This window comes from Mastigoproctus giganteus, chromosome 11, assembly GCF_048544385.1.
Source record: "Mastigoproctus giganteus isolate SK-2022 chromosome 11, ASM4854438v1, whole genome shotgun sequence".
Classification (NCBI taxonomy): domain Eukaryota; kingdom Metazoa; phylum Arthropoda; class Arachnida; order Uropygi; family Thelyphonidae; genus Mastigoproctus; species Mastigoproctus giganteus.
In genome coordinates, this window is record NC_143585.1 from 152,959,670 (window position 1) to 152,978,965 (window position 19,296).

Below are 19,296 nucleotides of genomic sequence, written 5' to 3' on the forward strand. Positions count from 1 at the left end.
CGGGTACCTTTCTTGTGTTTATCTTCAACAGTTTCTCCTCCACTTTACTCCCAGTTATTTCAAGATTCTGTAGCTTACTGCTAGAGCTGAATACACCTCTGGCATTCCCCTTGGTGAATAACTCCTCATGTGTGAATGTCGATGCAAAATATTCATTTAGTTTGTTAGCTACCTGAGCAGGATCATCAACAGTTGACCCATCAATATCAAGTGGGACCAATCTGATTCATCCCCTTCCTTCTAGAGTTTACATAAGTAAAGAACTCTTTGCTGTTTTTCTTTGCATCCGTTGCCAAGGATTTCTCGTAATCTGCCTTCGCCTGCCTAACCTCCCCTGTAACTTGGTTGCATATCAACTTGTATCTATCATAGGCTTCTGTGTCATGTGTTAATTTGTAAGTATCCCATGCATTTTTCTTCTCTGCCATATGCCTCATTAGTTCATCTGACATCCATTTTGGCCTAAACCTTGAACAATATTTCTTAGTTGGTATGTAAAGCCTAGTAGCTTCCAAGATAAGTTCTTTGAATGCTTCCTATTTTGAATTTGCTGTTGGTAACATCATCAGTTGGTCCCACTGTATAGAATTTAAGTACTGTCTCAGTCCATCGTAGTCGCCTTTACGGAAGCAATAACCCTTCCCTTTACCCCTAATGGTAGTTACCTCTTTCAGTAAATCCCACTTCAGCACACTGTGATCACTGCCACCTAGTGGTTCATTTATCTGCAGATTCTTAATGCATGAAGAATCACTGCTGATAATCAAATCAAGAGTATTACTCCCTCTAGTTGCCTCCCGAACATGCTGATGTAGAAAACAATCATCCAATAAATCCACAAAAGCCCTGCTAGTGTGTGAGTAACCAGCCCCCAAATTCCAGTCAATATCTGGGAAATTAAATCTCCCATTATAAGACTCTCTGATTTACTGGCCCACTCTATTTCCCTGTACAGTTCCTTATTATACTCATCAGAGTCATTAGGCCTATAGCACACTCCTACTCTCAATTTTGATCTTCCAATGCTTATGTCACACCAAACTGACTCAACACTGCACTGTCCAGCGATGTCGACTGGCTTCACTTCCTTGGTTTTTATGTGTTTCTTAACTAATAGCATAACCCCTCCCCCCTTCCTATCCTGTCTATCCTTTCTGTAGACGTTGTACTCCCCAAATTGCAGTTCTGCATCCCTTATATCTGTGTGACACCACGTCTCTGATATCCCAACAATATCTGCCTTTGATGTTTTGAGCAATACCTCAAATTCATCAAATTTATTTACTAAACTCCTAGCATTGGTGTACACGCAAGTATACCTGCACCTGTTTCTATTCTTAGCTACCCTAACACAACCCATGTGTTTACTTGTACCGCAATGGCTCCCAGCAGTCTCTGAAATACCATGCATCTTGTTTTTCAGGCTTCTGCTCATTCTAATAGAAGCAGTGCAAGAATCTCTTTCACCTCTGCCAGTGGCTACTGTCAATCTATTGGTCTTTGTCTCCCCCCAAGCTAGCAGTTTTCCGACCCACCTAACACTGCCTCGATAGCATCAGCAAATATTCTTGCACCCTTTCTATTTAAGTGTATCCCATCCCTGTAGAAGCAATCTCTCCTGTTAACAAGTACAGTCCAGGCTGAAAAAAATTCTACCCCTTGAGCCTTGCACAATCTTTCCAGGGCCGAATTGATCGACAAGGCTCTCATCATATACTCCCTCCTATCGTGTCTGGGCAGAATTGCAGACACTTTCAAATTCAACCCTAATTCTCGGCTTTTGTTCAACAGTGACCTGTACTTGTTAAATAATTCTGCTGGTCTCCTACTCTTAATATTATTAGTGCCAACGTGTACAACTATATCACCTTTTGTGCCCTTAAAAGATGATATTCGCTCTACAACGTCATCAACCTTTGCCCCTGGCAGACATACCCTGGTCCTGTTCCACCTATCTTTTTTACAAAGCATGTTCCCCGTTTCCCTGACAATAGAGTCACCAACAACTACTAGTTCCTTCGGGACCAGCGCATTCTGCCTTGGGGGTTGTCTCTGTGTCACGTGATGTCCAAGTGCAAGCTCTGGCGTTGGTGTGGGCAGCTGAGAGCTTGATGGGCCCATCAATTTAGTTTCTTCGAGGGCATCCACCCTGTCCTTCAAGCTCTCATATAGGCCCACAAGAACGCCGAGTTGTTGCCTGATATCGATACACTCCTTGCATCGCGCACACACAAAGACATCCCCCTTGGCAGTATCATGTCCCGTACCCGATTGCTCTGCAAACATCAAGCAAACAGTGCATTTTATAAGGCTGTGAGTCAGAGGACAACTGCCCCCCTCAGTTCTGCTCTGAGCTACAGCGCTTCCATTAGCTTGAGCCTTTTGCTTTGCTGCTCTGGTCTGAGTCATGATTCTATTAATTTATTAATTAATTATAATTAAGTATGTTATGTTATTAATTATGTTAAATATAATTAATTATATTACGTTTGTAATCTAAGTCGTTATATGTATTTATTTAAACGTACAATTTAACTGCTAACGAAGTTCAACTAACGCTATCTAGTACGGCATACAACTATTGTATCACAATGGCGGGAAAATTTACGAACGGTAGCGGAGTTGAAACACGTGGAAACCTTTACCGATACTTTTATGCAATTACAAGGTCGAGTACAGAATAAATACACCAAGTTAATCAGAAAATCACAAAATAATGTTATACTACTAAATTTAAATCAAAAGTTTTAGAAAAACAATAATTTCAAATCAATAAATAAGAAAAATCCACTTAGCGGCTTTGAACACGACCGTCTCTAGTAGCCTCGTCAGCAGACTCCTGCAGATCTGCTGACGAGGTCTTGTCTTATATCTCGCAAAAAGGATTCTTCTGCTCCTATGTTTATCTTTAGTGACACTCTGATTTCTAGGCAAAATGATATATCTCTTTTGGGGAATACCCTGACTTCTAATCTCTCTTGGCACAAGCACATTACAAATATTGCTTCCTCTGCATCTAAAAAACTTGGTTTTCTCTTTCGCTCTGGGCATTACTTTTCTTCCAAACAGCTGCTCACTCTGTATAAATCACAAATACACCCAGCAATGGAATATTGTTCTGGGGTGGTGCCCCAGAAACCTCTCTCAGGCTTCTTGATTCCATTCAGAAGAGGGCAGTTAGATTAATTAATGATTCATCTCTAACAGTCTCTCCACTCGCTTTCTCATAGACACACTGTTTCTGCTGCATGCCTCTTCTACAGATACTTCCATGGGCACTGTTCTTCTGAATTGGCCCCGCTCTCTCTTTCAAAACAGTCTGAACTCGTGCCGCCACCAGCCAACATCCATTTACTGTCCAACTTCAAACCCACAGAACCAACTTTTCATCTTCCTCATTTATTCATTCAACTACCGTTTTCTATAACAATCTTCCTTCATACATATTTCCTGAAATCTACAGAAGTTCAAGTCCAATATCAACAAATATCTTCTTTTGTTTTCTCAACCTCCAACCCAAGCACGGTACTAAGTACTATAGGTTCTAATACCTCTCGTGTTCGGAGTTCACATAAAAAAAAAAAAAAAAAAAATTGAGATACAGCACTGAAACCGGTTTCGACTAGATATGATGTTTGAAAAGAAATAAGTAATTTTTTTACAATTCCCCACAATGCAGGATAATGGTCAGGGATTTTCTTTTGTAACCAAAATTCCTGATATGAATTTTGAAATTTTGGCTTCAGTTTAACTTCATTTTGTAACTCAATCAATTCTTCTACATAACTTTCACCATCGTCATTATTTAAAAAAGGATTTATAACCCAATCTGGAATTTTCAAATTAAGGAGATCTTCGAACCTTTCCTGCATATCTCTGTGCAACGTTTCTAGATGATTACAAAAAGTTAGTAGAGTTTCATCAGCTATTTTTTTCTTTTTTTCTCTATTTTCAAAAGATTTGGAAATTGGTGCAATTCACGTCATCCTACGTTGCACATAAAAAGCTTTAATTTTGAAATAAATTCTGAAATTTGAGTTTTCACCTTAATAAGAGTTACATCTTGTCCTTGTAAGTGTAAGTTCATTGAGTTGAATCTAGTAAATAAATCTGCAGATAAGCAATATCAGTTTTAATTTTCTTGAGGTCATTGCTAAGTTCATTGTTCCTATCTTCAAAAAACTCGACAACAGTATCAAAGAGTTCATAAAATCTGTTGAGACAGTTGCCTTTTGACAGCCACCGAACCTCGGAGTGAAGTAGCAATTGTTCAAAATCTTCACTGTTTTGATCACAACGCTTTCGAAATATACGATCATTCAAAGAATGTGTTTTAATTTTGTTTATAGCAATAATAACAGTTTGTAGAGAATTATGCAGTTGATCACCAAGTTTTTTTCGCAACTAAATGCTGACGGTGAATGACACAATGAACATTAATATATTTGGCACAGCATGTTTTCAATAAGTCATAAAACCCTTGTTACGGCCAATCATTGATGGTGCTCCATCCATTGCACAAGCAAGTACATTTGTAAGTGCAATTTCCCTGTAATAAAAAATTTTTCAGTAACCTGAAATATAGACTCGCATTTGGTATCCATTTCTAGATATCTTGCAAATAATAATGCTTTGTTCAACTTTTCATCTTTTATAAAACATACATATGCCAGTAGTAAAGATTCAAATCAATGTAACTAGTGAATGACCTCACCTAATCAACATAGAAACGAAGTCTCAATCGGGAGAGCTCATTTTAATTTTCAAGGGATAGTTAGTCTGTAGCACGTTAACACGGGTAGCTCAGGCTATTTGTCTGTTCAGCCTAATCATCTCATTTATGTAGTCAGCATTTGGTCAAAGCAATTAAATGCGCAAATTATTGCAAGCCCACCTGATACACACAATCATACTTAATACCTCCCTGTCGTACACCATCATGCCTATCACCCCCCCCCCCATGCCTAATGCCCCCGTGGATAATTCAAATGCCCCCGGGGGCAATACTGCCCACTTCGAGAAGCACTGATATAAGCAGTTCAAAAATGGATGTGAGGAGGTTCACAATGATGCAAGAGATTGGGCATCCACCAATCTCTCAAAATGAGGACAGAGTTGCAGTTTGGGGAATTTAAGAGAACGTCATTTGACTCTCAGAATGATGGCTGATGAGTTGGATATGAATAAGGAGATGATTTCTCAACTTCTGCATGAAGATTTAGCGAAGGGAAAATCTGTGGAAAATTTGTGTTGCACAGCCTCAGGAAGAGCAGAAGCAATGATGACTGCAAAGACTTCATCCAGACTTGTCAATTGACAATCTTAATTTCTTCAACTGCTTTGTTAATGGAGATTAGTGTTTGCCGTTTCAGTACGATCCAGAGACACAGTGTCAGAGCATGCAGTGGACTTCAAAATCATCACCAAGGCCCAAACGGTTTTGTTTAATAAAGTTCAGGATCAATATGATGCTGATTGTGTTTGCCTTCCAAGGAATTTGTATCCTTTGAGAAGAGAGTCAAAGCTGTTTTGAATGTACAGGTGCTTCAAAGACTACTGAAGCTCATTTCTCAGGTGAGGCTACAATTTTGAAAGGCAGCTGGGTCTTGTTATAGAACAATGCCCTCATTCATTCCACACTTGTTATAAAGACATTTCTGACAAAAAAAAAATGTACAGATCAATCCCATCTACCTTACTCTCCTGATCTAGCATCAGTAGACTATTTCATCCTCCTTTCCAAGCTGGAAATTGCTCTCAAAGAAAAGAGATTTAAGGATGTTGAAGGCATAAGGTAGAAAATTAACTGCTGAATTGAACATCATCTCTTTGGATGCCTTCACTCGCTCTTTTCAGAATCTTTTATAATAGTGTAATAAATGCACATTCAGTCAGATGGTGATTACTTTGAATAAAAATAAAGACATTTTTGAGCTCCTTCACGTTGTTCTTTTTATTGCACCAGCCTGAGAACTTGATCCACATCTTGTATACAAGCACTTAGGTGATTTCTTATGGCCATCTAATATGATTGTCCTTCCTCCAGTGCATGAACTCAAGTTAATTTCTAATGCATGATGGTAAAGTATAAAGAATACATCAGAAGAAGTAGATAAAGAAATAAAATTCAAGCACACAAAAATTCTTTTAAACATTATATTTCTTGTCGGGGGGGGGGGGAGAGATCAGTAATAACACAATTTTTATAGAGATGGCAAGCAATGGGACACTTATCAACATAAGCAAAGTTTTATGCATATGTTTCACTGATGGTCATTTCAAAATTAAAATAATATGCAATAAGTGTAATATTACTTACCTCAATATTAAGATCCCCTTTAGGAAAATAATATTTGTAACTTCTTTGCAAACAATCAAATCTGTAAAGATTCAATTATAATATAAAATATTCAATGCTTTCACAGAAAACAATTTACTACAGAGAGGTTTTTAATGGACTCTGATACAGCAGCACATTTCTCATCAGCATTTTCACCTGCTCAGTTACACACTGATAGTGCAATGCAGACACAGCCAACTGTGATCAATGGCATTTGTTAGTTTCATGAAATATTTTACTGACTGGTTTGCTGTCTTCTTTCAATTATAAATTTTAACTAAATAACACATAATACTTTAAGATAAGCGAAATGAGGGAAACTGGGCAGCTCATTACCAACACTGGTAGTTGCAGTACACAGAACGTATATTAGCATTAGCATATGATGCAAGAAAGCAAGCTTATGCAGCACCATCCAAAAAAAAAAAAAAAAAAACTTCCACCTCAACCCTCTGTTCGTTCGAAATACCTGTCCAGCTGAGCCCTTAAATTTATTTAAGCTATCAACTTCCACAACAAGGAATGGAAGTCTGTTCCACCAACCAACTACCCGCTGGCTAAAAGCAAATTTCCGCATATCTATCCTACATCTGTCTTTCCTCAATTTGAATTTATGCCCTCTCAGGTGAGCAAGAGGAAGAATCCCATCAGCACTGAGCATGCTCAAACCATTCAAGGCTTTATACACCTATCAGATCACCACACCAGTGCCTAGTCTACATACACTATAATTTGCAAAATTTAAGCCTTTCTTCGTAAGAGCAACCCTTTGTTCCATTCACTAATCTTGTTGCCCTTCTCCGTACTTGTTCCAGCAGCTCTACATCCTTCTTGAAATGAGGCCTCCAGACTTGTATACAGTACTCAAGGTGTGGCCTGACCATTGCCTTATACAAGGGAATAATCATCTCCTTATCCCTGTTAGAAAAATTCCTGTATATCACTGACAAGACAACATGAGCTACTCTAGCAGCCCGTCTGCACTGCTCAGAGAACTTCATATCTGCCTGTACAATTAGCCCCAAGTCCTTTTCATTCTCTACCACTGTCAGTGTAGTACTACAGAGTTGATACGTTACTGTGGGGGTTGCTGTTTCCCATATGTAGTACTATGTTAAACTTCATTTGCCACCTCTCAGCCCATCTGCTCATCCTTTCCAGATCCTGTTGCAGCAGCATTGCATCGTCAGTAGTGTCCTTAAAAACCCTGTCAACCTTTGTATCGTCTGCAAACTTGGACATTACGCTTGATATACCATCATCAATATTATTTATAAATACAGAAAACAATGGACCCAACACTGAAACCTGAGGGACCCCCACTAATAACATTAGTCCACGATGAGCAGTGTCCACTGATTACCACTGTCTTCTCCCCCTCAACCACCCCTTTATCCATACCAGCAATTTGCTTCCAATGCCACACTGCTCCAATTTGTGCAGCAGTCTTTCATGTGCAACAGTATCAAAAGCCTTTCTAAGATCCAAGTAAATAATATCAAAGTTATTCCCTGCATTCAGTTCTTTTGTGACTGCATCATAGTATCCAATCAAATTGGTCAGGCAAGACTTCCCCTTAACAAACCCATGCTGTGCCCGAGCTATAACTGAAGTCTTGTCTAGATGATCCTGCAGTGCTTCTTTAACCAGTGCCTCCATTAATTTTCCTGGAACAGAAGTTAACCTCACAGGTCTATAATTACTTGTGTCAGCCTTTGATCCTCCTTTGTGAATTGTGGTCACATTTGCACATCTCCAGTCTATGGGTACCTCCCCTGAGTCCAAGGAAGCTCTCATAATTACGGCTAAGGGTTTGCTTACTTCCTTTGCTGCCTCCTTTAATATAACCGGATAGATCCCATCCGCCCCAGGTGCCTTTCTTGCGTTTATCTTCAACAATTTCTACTCCACTTTAATCTCAGTTATTACAAGATTATCTAGCTTACTGCAAGAGTTGAATACACCTCTGGCATTCCCCTTGCTGAATAACTCCTCATGTGTGAATGTCGATGCAAAATATACATTTAGTTTGTTAGCTACCTGAGCAGGATCATCAACATTTAACCATCGATATCAAGTGGACCAATCTGATTCGTCCCCTTCCTTCTAGAGTTTACATAAATAAAGAACTCTTTGCTGTTTTTCTTTGCATCCCTTGCCAAAGATTTCTCGTAATCTGCCTTCGCCTGCCTAACCTCCTTTGTAACTTGGTTGCATATCAACTTGTATCTATCATAGGCTTCTGTGTCACATGTTAATTTATATGTATCCCATGCATTTTCTTCTCTGCCATATGTCTCATTAGTTCATATAACATCCATTTAGGCCTAAACCTTGAACAATATTTCTTAGTTGGTATGTAAACCCTAGTAGCTTCCAAGATAAGTTCTTTGAATGCTTCCTATTTTGAATTTGCTGTTGGTAACATCATCAGTTGGTCCCACTGTATAGAATTTAAATACTGTCTCAGACCATCATTGTCGCCTTCACGAAAGCAATAACCCTTCCCTTTTCCCCTGATAGTAGTTACCTCTGAGTAAATCCCACTTCAGCACACTGTGATCACTGCCACCTAGTGGTTCCTTTATCTGGAGATTCTTAATGCATGAAGAATCACTACTGATAATCAAATCAAGAGTATTACTCCTTCTAGTTGCCTCCCGAATATGCTGATGTAGAAAACAATCATCCAATAAATCCACAAAAGCCTTGCTAGTGTGTGAGTGACCAGCCCCCAAATTCCAGTCAATATCTGGGAAATTAAAATCCCCCATTATAAGACTCTCTGATTTACTGGCCCACTCTTATTTCCCTGTACAGTTTCTTATTGTACTCATCAGAGTCATTAGGCCTATAGCACACTCCTACTCTCAATTTTGATCTCCCAATGCTTACGTTACACCAAACTGACTCAACACTGCACTGTCCAGGGATGTCGACTGGCTTCACTTCGTTGGTTTTTATGTGTTTCTTAACTAATAGCATAACCCCTCCCCCCTTCTTATCCTGTCTATCCTTTCTGTAGACGTTGTACTCCCCAAATTTGCGTTTGCGTTGTACGTTTGTGTAGACGTTGTACTCCCCAAATTTGCGTTTGCGTTGTACTCCCCAAATTTGCGTTCTGCATCACTTATATCTGTGTGACACCACGTCTCTGATATCCCAACAATATCCACCTTTGATGCTTTGAGCAATACCTCAAATTCATCAAATTTATTTACCAAACTCCTAGTATGGGTTTCCATCTGCTGTTGTAGAAGCATGGGTCCTAGTATGGGTTTCCATCTGCTGTTGTATAAGTGGATGGGTTGAATAAATTCAAGTGATAACTAGACAGATCCTTGGAGGGTACAGTAGGTGAACTGATTTTTTTTTTGCTGATTATCTCGGAGCAAATTACTTAAGAGTTTTAAACTTAAAGATGAGTTATGAATTGTTCTCTTAGAAGAAGGGAAGCATTCCAAATTTGCCAAGTTTTCTGCTACCTAGCAGATATTTTTTAAAAAGTTAACACACTTAATCTGTCCCTTCAAGATAGAGGTGATATTTTAGCAATGTGTGAAAAAGTAACTGCTTTTCAAAAGGAATTTGTGCTGTAGAGAGAGAATTTTGAAAAACGATGTTTTTCTATTATTATGTGCTTTTGTTGCAGAAAAACTACTGTAATTATAAACTTACAAATATTGGAAACAGAATTTTTTGATCCATTTGGAAATATTTTAAATGAGGAATATCAATGAGTTTTTGAATTCAATAGTTCAAAATTAAAAAAATTCAACAATCTCTGATTGTTGCTCAAGAACAGCTGATTGATATCAGGGAAAATGTAAATTTACCAGCTGAATTTCAACAAAAAAAAAACCCTTTACATAATTGTTAGATAGGATTGAAATAATTAGTACCATGACTGGATAAATGTAGCGATGGATCTATCTTCCTGCATGAGGCGACTTTTACAGCTATGACAGCCATTAAAACCAAGTAAAATAAACAACTTGGAACCAGACCTTCAAATCGCTATAACACAAAATGTCAAACCAAGATATTCAAAAATAACAAAAATATTCAATCGCAATGCTCACACTAAAAATATATTGTTGTGTTTTAATCTTTATCTACTTTTATTTCAATTTATATTTTTGTGTATTTTTGTATTGAATTCTATTGGTGATTCCATACCTATATGTGATTATAAATAAATATGTATATATAGTGGCTATAGTGGCGTTGCATGTAGTGGCTGTGTTAAAATGTGCTCTCAGTTATATTAAAATTTGGTGATTTAAGCATAAAAAACTGAAAATACATCTTACTTACAGATGTAATGAATCTAATGAATCCTGTGATTCATTAGACACAATTTATATCTGTATGGTAAATATATAGGCTCTAAGATTAAAATAACAGTTAACGGTTAGTGCGCTCGAAGAATACAGAAGGTCATGCAGAGGTTAATGCTATAATAAAGGAGTGAAAATTTGAAATATAGGAACGAATATTTTAAAACGTAAGAAATGTATTCATTGGGGGTTGAGACTCTGCAAATCAGCATGAAAATATGTTTACGGTAAAGAAACGTTGCATGCTTTATTGGGTTGGGAGAAAATTATTTTAAAATATATTCGACATAATTAATTGGAAATATTGGACTTTAATTAGACATCGAAGAAGGAAGAAGATGAATAAATTCATTGACAGAAGATATAATTACTTGTGCGAATCTGATGAAAAATATGTATCCATTTATATACACAGAGACCTCTGGAAACCAGGCAAAAACAAGTTGTAATCAGCCTTCTGCACTAAGTGGGGCTCTGCTGTAGTCACCTTTCCTCTTCAAAGCATCTCGTAGGATGCATGATGACTCTTCTTATGATTAAAGCCCGGTCCCTTTCAAAATCGGCCATGTGGTAGGCAATGGCAGCCATTAACACCACATTATCTGATGTCACAGAGATCGTGACAAAACCAACTCCAAAAACTGTTGTAAAAGGAATACCTGCAACTAGGTGGAAGGATGGGATCAGTGAACTTTTGGGCATGACTTTAGCAATACCACTCGTATAGCAAGTGATCGATGTAGTTGGAGGAATTTGTTTGCGGCCAGAACAGCTCCTCAGGGAACTATGTGACTGGAAAAAGAAGATATGTATATAATTTATAAATAAATAAATGTTATATATATTATGGGGTGTGTACTATTTATTTTCTAACATAGGGGTGCATGATCAAAAAAAGTTTGGAGACCGCTGCATTAGGGCCCTGTAGCCAAGTAGCCAGAAGAACAACACAACACACTATGCTACGCTACACAAACCACACACTTCTGACATTTACAGAGTTCTGTTTTCTTTACAAGAATACTGATAGCACAGTTGTGGGAAACCACTGGCGGTGCATTACCCTCAAAGCTGTATCACTATGCTTTCCGTAAATGTGGCACCCTGTACCCTCATTTTCATATAGAGCTTAGTTTTTTTTAATTGCTAATTTTACATAAGATTCAAGTGTCACTTGGTGAGCCTCCCTCTTTAAATTCAAGATTGATTTTTGATTAAATGTATTATTTTCTTTTTTGAAAAAAAGCTAGCTGTCAATCATAAATGGTAAAAATCCAACAAGAGCTAACGCATGCTATATCATACAGCCAAATCATGTAAGATCTATAGCAATGTAGCAATTTAAAAAAAAAATAAAATAAAATTGCTATTCTTGCCACATCTGCTATAATCCAAAAAAACCTCCCTGTACAACTGTAAATAATATATATATATTTTTTTTTAATTCACAAACTCTAGATTCTTATTATGTAAGAAAAGAATTTATATTACACAGAAACATCAGTTATGTTAAACAATATTAAGAAGTCTGCAGGTGTGTGGAAGAAGTCGAAGTGCCAGCTTTTCGCTGTAGTTTATCTAGAAGGAATGGAATGCCAATCATGCAAACCTTCAGTAGCTTACATGAACACAGAGGAAGAGTTTGGCATCAAGTAAATCTATTTATGAGAGGTAATTGTGGAAGATTACCAAAATAACGCTTGTTTTTACCACATGAAAATTTTCTGCTAACTGCAGCCGGAATGAGGCAAGAACTCTAAAATAAGAAAACAACACAAAGTTCTGGGGAACTACAGTAACCATTTAGCCAGGGATGCATTAACTAATGTGAATCCTAAATGATCATATTTCAGTGGCGGCCTCTATTATCAGTTTTCTCTTTATAAAAGAGAAAACTGATTATAGAGGCTCCTATATAACTGAGAAAGTCATTGTTGTGGTTGGGCATATCAGACTTAGACCATATCACGCCATTTTATATTATGACTACACAAGCATCTGTTCGTGTGCTAATTTGCACGTTGAGCAGGCTGAAAAGCTCAAAATAACTCATGAGTAAAACCTTACCCCTCTTACTGGGATCAGCTAACTAAAGCCTCAACTGAAGAAGCCTTTAGATATTCCTCCAGTCATTGAGAGGCCTCAAACAGACCTCTCCAAACAAGTGACAAAAACATTATACTGACAAGACAAACCTGAGTGAAAAAGGTCAATGAAACAAAACATGCGCAATATTGTGGACACCCTCTATAACTTGAAACAACTTAAAGAAAATAAAACAGGATGTAAATTTCATTTTTTTACCAGAACTAATCAGCATAAAGCAAATCAATTAATTTTTCACTTACAGTCATATACATACCTAGGCAAAACAAGCCAATGAACAGCAATAAGGGTTAACAGAAAACAAAATTTAAAGATAAACAATTAGGAGAGTAACAGCATATTAATATAAAATACAGTAAAATTGATTAAACAACAAGAAAAATGAGAAAAGGTTACTGTGATGAATTAGCATAAGTGGAATTTTCTAATAAACTTAATACATGCTGGGTAAAATGCTTCATAATTAAAACAGTACAGTTGGTAAAAAAAATTATAACCAAACAACCAGATAATTTATAATCCAACTAATACTTTGTAATTGAGCTGATAATTTTTAACAATTCAACTGATCACAAGTACTGTCAGTAAACAAGCAGCTAAATAGTCTATGAAAATCCAAACAGCAGAGGAATATATGAAAGTGCTGCTTAAATTTGTTTATAGTAGGTAAATAAGCATTCATGTGGAGATACAGGTTAAAAAAAGGATCCATCAATTTAACACTTGTAGGTAAAGAAAATCTTCAATGTTATAATATAGATTGAGCCACAGCCACCTTTGTGGCTGTGGCTCAATCCCCCACCTCTGTTGTTTATTGTTACAAACAATAAACAACAGAGGTGGGGGATTGAGTTATAAACAATAAACAACATGAGTGAATTCTATGCTGCACAGTTCAAATTATGGAGAAGACTAACTAGTCAGTAGCAGCAACCTATACAGCTATATAAACTGTTGGTTAATTTATGAGCACTTTTTGCATTATGCCTTTAGCAGTTCATTCTAAATATAAAAATATGACATCCTTGAAAAAAATGTCACATGCTGTTGCTCATAAAAATTTATAACAATATATGACAACTGACAAACAAGGAAGCTAGTCCTCTCGGAAGAAAATGTTTAGTTTTGCAAATTTCCTGTGTGGAAACTTATTTGAACAATGGATTTTTTTGCATGTTTAACTGAAGTAAGATGGGGAAGGAACTGAACATTTACAGTGTTCCCCCAGGACCTATAGAATTGGCCCGGTGAATTTAACTGACCACCTGGCTAAAATTTAAGTGATTCACATGGTAACTATATGGTACAATCAATGTTAATTTGAATATATCAATATTAATTCAAACTATGCGACAAGAGAAATGTGACAGGAGCATATAATGTTAAATTATGCAATTAATTTTCACTCTGGATCGCTAAAGTCACATTTATAATTAACAGGAAATTTTATAACATTGCAAAGTATTACACTTCCCCACCTCGCTACTTCATAATGCCACTCAGCTGGAAAAATGTTCTGGGGGAAATACTGATTACAGTAATTACTCTAGGATAAAAATTTATATCTATCGGAAGAGAAAACAACAGCTCAGTGGTTCACATTTTGAAAACCAATGCAGTAGCTGGCTTCTTCTAACTATGAGGTATAGAGTTTGCTTCTGATAGTATCTATTGCATAATTTGTTTTGCCATAAATGGTCATTTTTTAATGTTCCTTTGTGGGGTACAATCCTATTTATGTTATATCCAAAAACAGGTAAAAAGTTTGCATTGTAAAAAAGGAATCAGAATTCTATAAAACCTCAAGTGAGCTAACACAGAAGATAAACATAATCCCATTCACTGATAAAGGTATACTAGCCAGCTTTAATATATTCTCAATGTTTACAAATAGTATATTGGAAAAGCCAAAACTGCAATAGCAGGTAACAGACATCCACAGACACTGAAGAATACTATGGCTTGTAAAAATTTGAGGTAAATAAGCCTTTCTGATTCCCTTAGGAGTCAGAAATTCCTAGGTTTGATTGTCATCAGCTCTGACCTATAACTGTTTAGAAAGTGCTATTATACAAAAATCTATTATTTGGAGCACCATGATGCCCACTCAATCTGCCCATCATTCCTATGTTGGCTGTCACAGTCAGCATTTCAGAAAGAATTAAAAATGTTTTTTATACTATAGTTAATGATTTTATTTTTAATTTTCTATGCTTATAGAAGTGTTTCATTGCCAGGATATGGCATAAGAGATTTACCACATTTTCAGCAAAGTTTGTAAAATTCATGATGCAGCTTCAAGAATTTAAACACTGGCATGAAGTAAAACTGGGCATATGTCTACTCTCATATTTTATCGCCACATAAGCAATGGCATGATCACATTTTGTTTATAAACATTTTATAAAGTGTTTATAAATCCCCCTTCCAGTTGGTTTGTCATAAATTTCACATATCAGTAGTAGCTAGAACTTTTAAATGCATTTTTAATTAAGTATGGCGACTTGTTTTTGTAAAAAGTTAATTAAAAAAAATACCTCAGACAAAATCTAGAAGTGATATTTCATTATCTTCTGATAATTTGTATAAAGATACAGATCCCTTTTACCCTAAAGATGATACTGAGGAAGACGAACCCTCTGGTAATGAGGCAGAAGACCATTTAGCATTAGCAGAGGCATATGATGCAAGAAAGCAAGCTTATGCAGCATCAGTCAAAAAAAAAAAAAAAAAACCACTCACATTTCACTTCTCCATTCGTTCCAAATACCTGTCCAGCTCAGCCTTAAGTTTATTTAGGCTATCAACTTCCACAACAAGGGATAGAAGTCTGTTCCACCAACCAACTACCCACTGTATAAAGGCAAACTTCCACACATCTATCCTACATCTTCCTTTCCTCGATTTGAATTTATGCCCTCTCAGGTGATTATACTGAGCAAGAGGAAGAATCCCATCAACAGTGAGCTTGCTCAAACCATTCAAGGCTTTATACACCTCGATCAGATCACCTCGCTGGTGCCTAGTCTCCAGACACTGCAATTTGCAAAACTTAAGACTTTCTTTGTAAGAGCAACCCTTCGTTCCATTCACTAATCTTGTTGCCCTTCTTTGTACTCGTTCCAAAAGATCTAAATTGAAATTGATGATCCAAAAGATCTACATAAAGATTGATGTGGGCAGCTGAGAGCTGCCCACATCAACGCCAGAGCTTGCTGATGAAGTATCTAGATACTTCATCAATATCTATAGTATCTTCAACAGTTATTATTATTCAGCAGTATTCATTCATTCTTATTATTATTCACCCGTATCTTCAACTATCTTTTCTGATGAAGTACCCAGTAAATGTAAAACTGATCAATCAACATCATTTAGTGATGCAATAAATCAACCTTCTATGCCCAAAGACATTCAAGTTTATGCCAGATGACCTTTACATAACAGCGAATTCTAAAATAAGTCTTCAGGGAAAAATGGCCATTGATGGTCTTGCACCTTCTGCACCATCAATTAAGGGAGAAAAAACTCCTTCAAGAAACATACTTCATTTTATTCTAGGTCCCAACAAAAGTGCTACAGGAGCTGATAATCCACTTTCAGCTTTCAATAATTTCCATCTAAACTGCAGTGGTAGAAGATATTGTAAGAAAAACATTCCAAAATAAAAAAAAAAAAAAAAGCAAATCTTATTTCTGAAACTGATTCAAATACTTTAAGGCTCAGTGTGCTTCCATTATCAGTATCACTAAATGGAAGTAGCACCAATCATTTACCAAGCAAAATTACGTTTGATTCCTCATTATGTGGCTTAAGTTAATAAGCAAAGAAAGAGAGGGAAAAAAGCAAGATATTTTTGCTACAATGAGAGATATGTGGGATCAGTTTGTCAAAAATTGCTGAAATTCTTATAAACTGGGAACCTTATTGACCTGCATTCAGATGAAGATGCCCTTTTCAAATGCCAAATAAACCTTCAAAGTGTGGAAACAAGATTGAAACAGCTTGTGATCGAAACAAAATATATGATAGATGAAAGTTACCAAGGAAAGTGAAAAGACATAAAAAGGAGAGCTTCTCACTGAGTACTAGGTGGAAGAACTAACTAAAAGTTAGTTCTTCCTAACTTCAGCTATGTGGAAGAACTAACTAAAAGTTAGTTCTTCCACATAGCTGATAGAAAAGTTGGAAAACCTAGAACCATTAAAAGGACAAGCACTACATCATCACACTGGATAACTGGTCTACTTCAGTTCCATCAGTAGATGAATTACTTAAAAAGCTTTAGGAATTAACTATTACCACATGAACTGCTGGTTACCAAGTCAGAGGTACATCAATGTTTTGTTTTGAAAAATAAAAATAAATAAATTGAATTATATAATGCAACCAAAGGAGTGTGGACATTATGGACCAGATTATGCAGCAGGAAAACAGGAAAACAGCCACTATACCTGTCCTATGGAATTGTTAACATCAGCTTCATCAACGTTTGGGTAATATATTGTCACAATCTTCAAAAGGTTGGCAACAACCCAAAATCACAGAAAGGCATCAATTTGCCACTGAACTTAGTGAGGTTCTAGCAAGACATTTGCTACGCCCAAATTTATCAAAGCCATTATGCCAGATTATTGGGGAGAAGCTTCAAAAAACCACTACACAAGAAGCATCAACTAGTGGTGAAGGAAAGTGCACAATATGACATCTTCTGCCCATCAAGGCTACAGAAAATGACCACCACCTACTGTGAACACTACAAAAAATCAAAGTGGACAGCACTGAGCAAATTACTAGCTTTCAGTCTAATAGCATGACATTAAAATAGCTTCAGATATGTACACACTTATCATCTTTAAAATATTTTTTTAAATAAAATTATTTATTCTCCCAAATAATTTTATTATTGACAGAATAGCAAATTTTGCAAGTAGTCGTATTAATACCTAAGCATTTATCAATAGCTCTCTAGAATTAATTTTCATAATCTAACTTCATTTAACCCTCTATTACATGCACAAAAATATCACACAAGTTCGCATGTTATTTCAACTGTATGCAGCACTCAAGTGTATTTTATAAATAAAAGGCAAGAAATTGTTTAAAATGGTGCACTTTAATTTTATTCTGACATTTCTGGACAATAAGAAGACCGCGGAGATAGTAACAACAGTCTTGCTATCTGCAAAAAATTATTATTCCTTCCTTGTGACCAATAACAAAACAGAGAGAGAGAAACTGGAGCAGAAATCAAAAACTCTATGGGAAATGAGTAGGCAGTCATGCAGAACAATTTCTACTTCTTCAATTAAAACATAACCAGTTGTGCAGAAATTAATAACTTTGCTGAAATTATGGCAAGTCTCTCACACACCACAATATTATGATGAAATATCAATTCTGCAAACAGAGTAAATTAAAAACTCCAGTATGTAGAAAAATACAGGCAATCACTGTATAACACAGTACTTTTACAACGCAGTTTCGCTCTAACATGACTGATAAATTGCGGTAATCCTCAAACAACACGGTACTTATATAACACAGCTTCACTCTAACATGGTTAGAGAATTGTAGAAAACAACGAATAACACGGTATTTTTGAGCTTTTGTGTGGTGAAAAAACTACTATTATATTGGATATATAATTTTTCAACATTTGCATTCTTTTTTTGTGAATCCTACTGTTAATTTGTTAACTTGATAGTTGTTATGCCAAAAAAAAAAAAATATTGGGAAATCCCCATGTTACATTCTTTCCTGTGGATTTGTGCTTGTTTGAGATCATAAAAATTTGTGACTTTGAAGTGCGTAGTTCATAACTTTTAAGGTTTTATTATTATTATTATTATTATTAGCCATAGGGAGCAAGGAAGCCTGAGGCTTATACTGCACCAGCCAAAAAAAAAAAAAAAAAAAAAATTTCTGAATTGCCCCCGAGAAAAAGAAAGAGAGAGAAGTAGAAGGGAATCACCAAGAAATAGAAGAATGATGATATCCAGCTCGGGACCCTAGGTGTGCCAAGCCCATACTCACCAGATGCGAGCCCCCTGGTTTTTGTAAGGTAATTTTGGTTTTTATTTGATCGTTAATAACTATTTAAAGTGGAAAAATCTAGATTTCAAAGTTTTATTGGATGATGCAAAAAGCCATCCAAAAGATTTAAGTCATCCAAAATGTTGAAGTAATGTTCCTACCACCTAATACAACTTCTTTAATTCAGCCATTAGATCAAGGCATTATAACTACCTTTAAAACTCATTACATGAGAAAATCGTTACGATGGATTTTGGAAAAAATTGATTCCCAATCTATTGAAGTGATGGAGGCATGGAAACATTTTTCAATTGTGGGCTGTATCGGAATCATAGCTTTATCACTCAAAGAAGTAAACCATCAACACACGCGTGTTAGAAAAATGTATGGCCAGAGCCAGTTCATTTAGGAAATATGGTCCAACCGGCAGAAACCAGAATCGGTGCGATAGTAGAACTTGCTAAGTTGGTAAGA

The 19,296-nt window shown here is 36.4% G+C and overlaps 1 protein-coding gene across 3 annotated transcripts in view; it reads right to left on the bottom strand.

Annotated features, from left to right (window-relative positions):
- The window catches only part of LOC150078520 (tRNA pseudouridine(38/39) synthase), a 331,034-nt gene that overhangs the window by 131,971 nt on the left and 179,767 nt on the right, over positions 1-19,296 (bottom strand). For all 3 annotated transcript variants that reach the window (XM_090384243.1, XM_090384244.1, XM_090384242.1), the window contains exon 6: positions 6,320-6,380. In XM_090384243.1, coding sequence (XP_090240369.1) covers positions 6,320-6,380 — 61 coding nt within the window. The remainder of the gene's footprint in view (positions 1-6,319; positions 6,381-19,296) is intronic.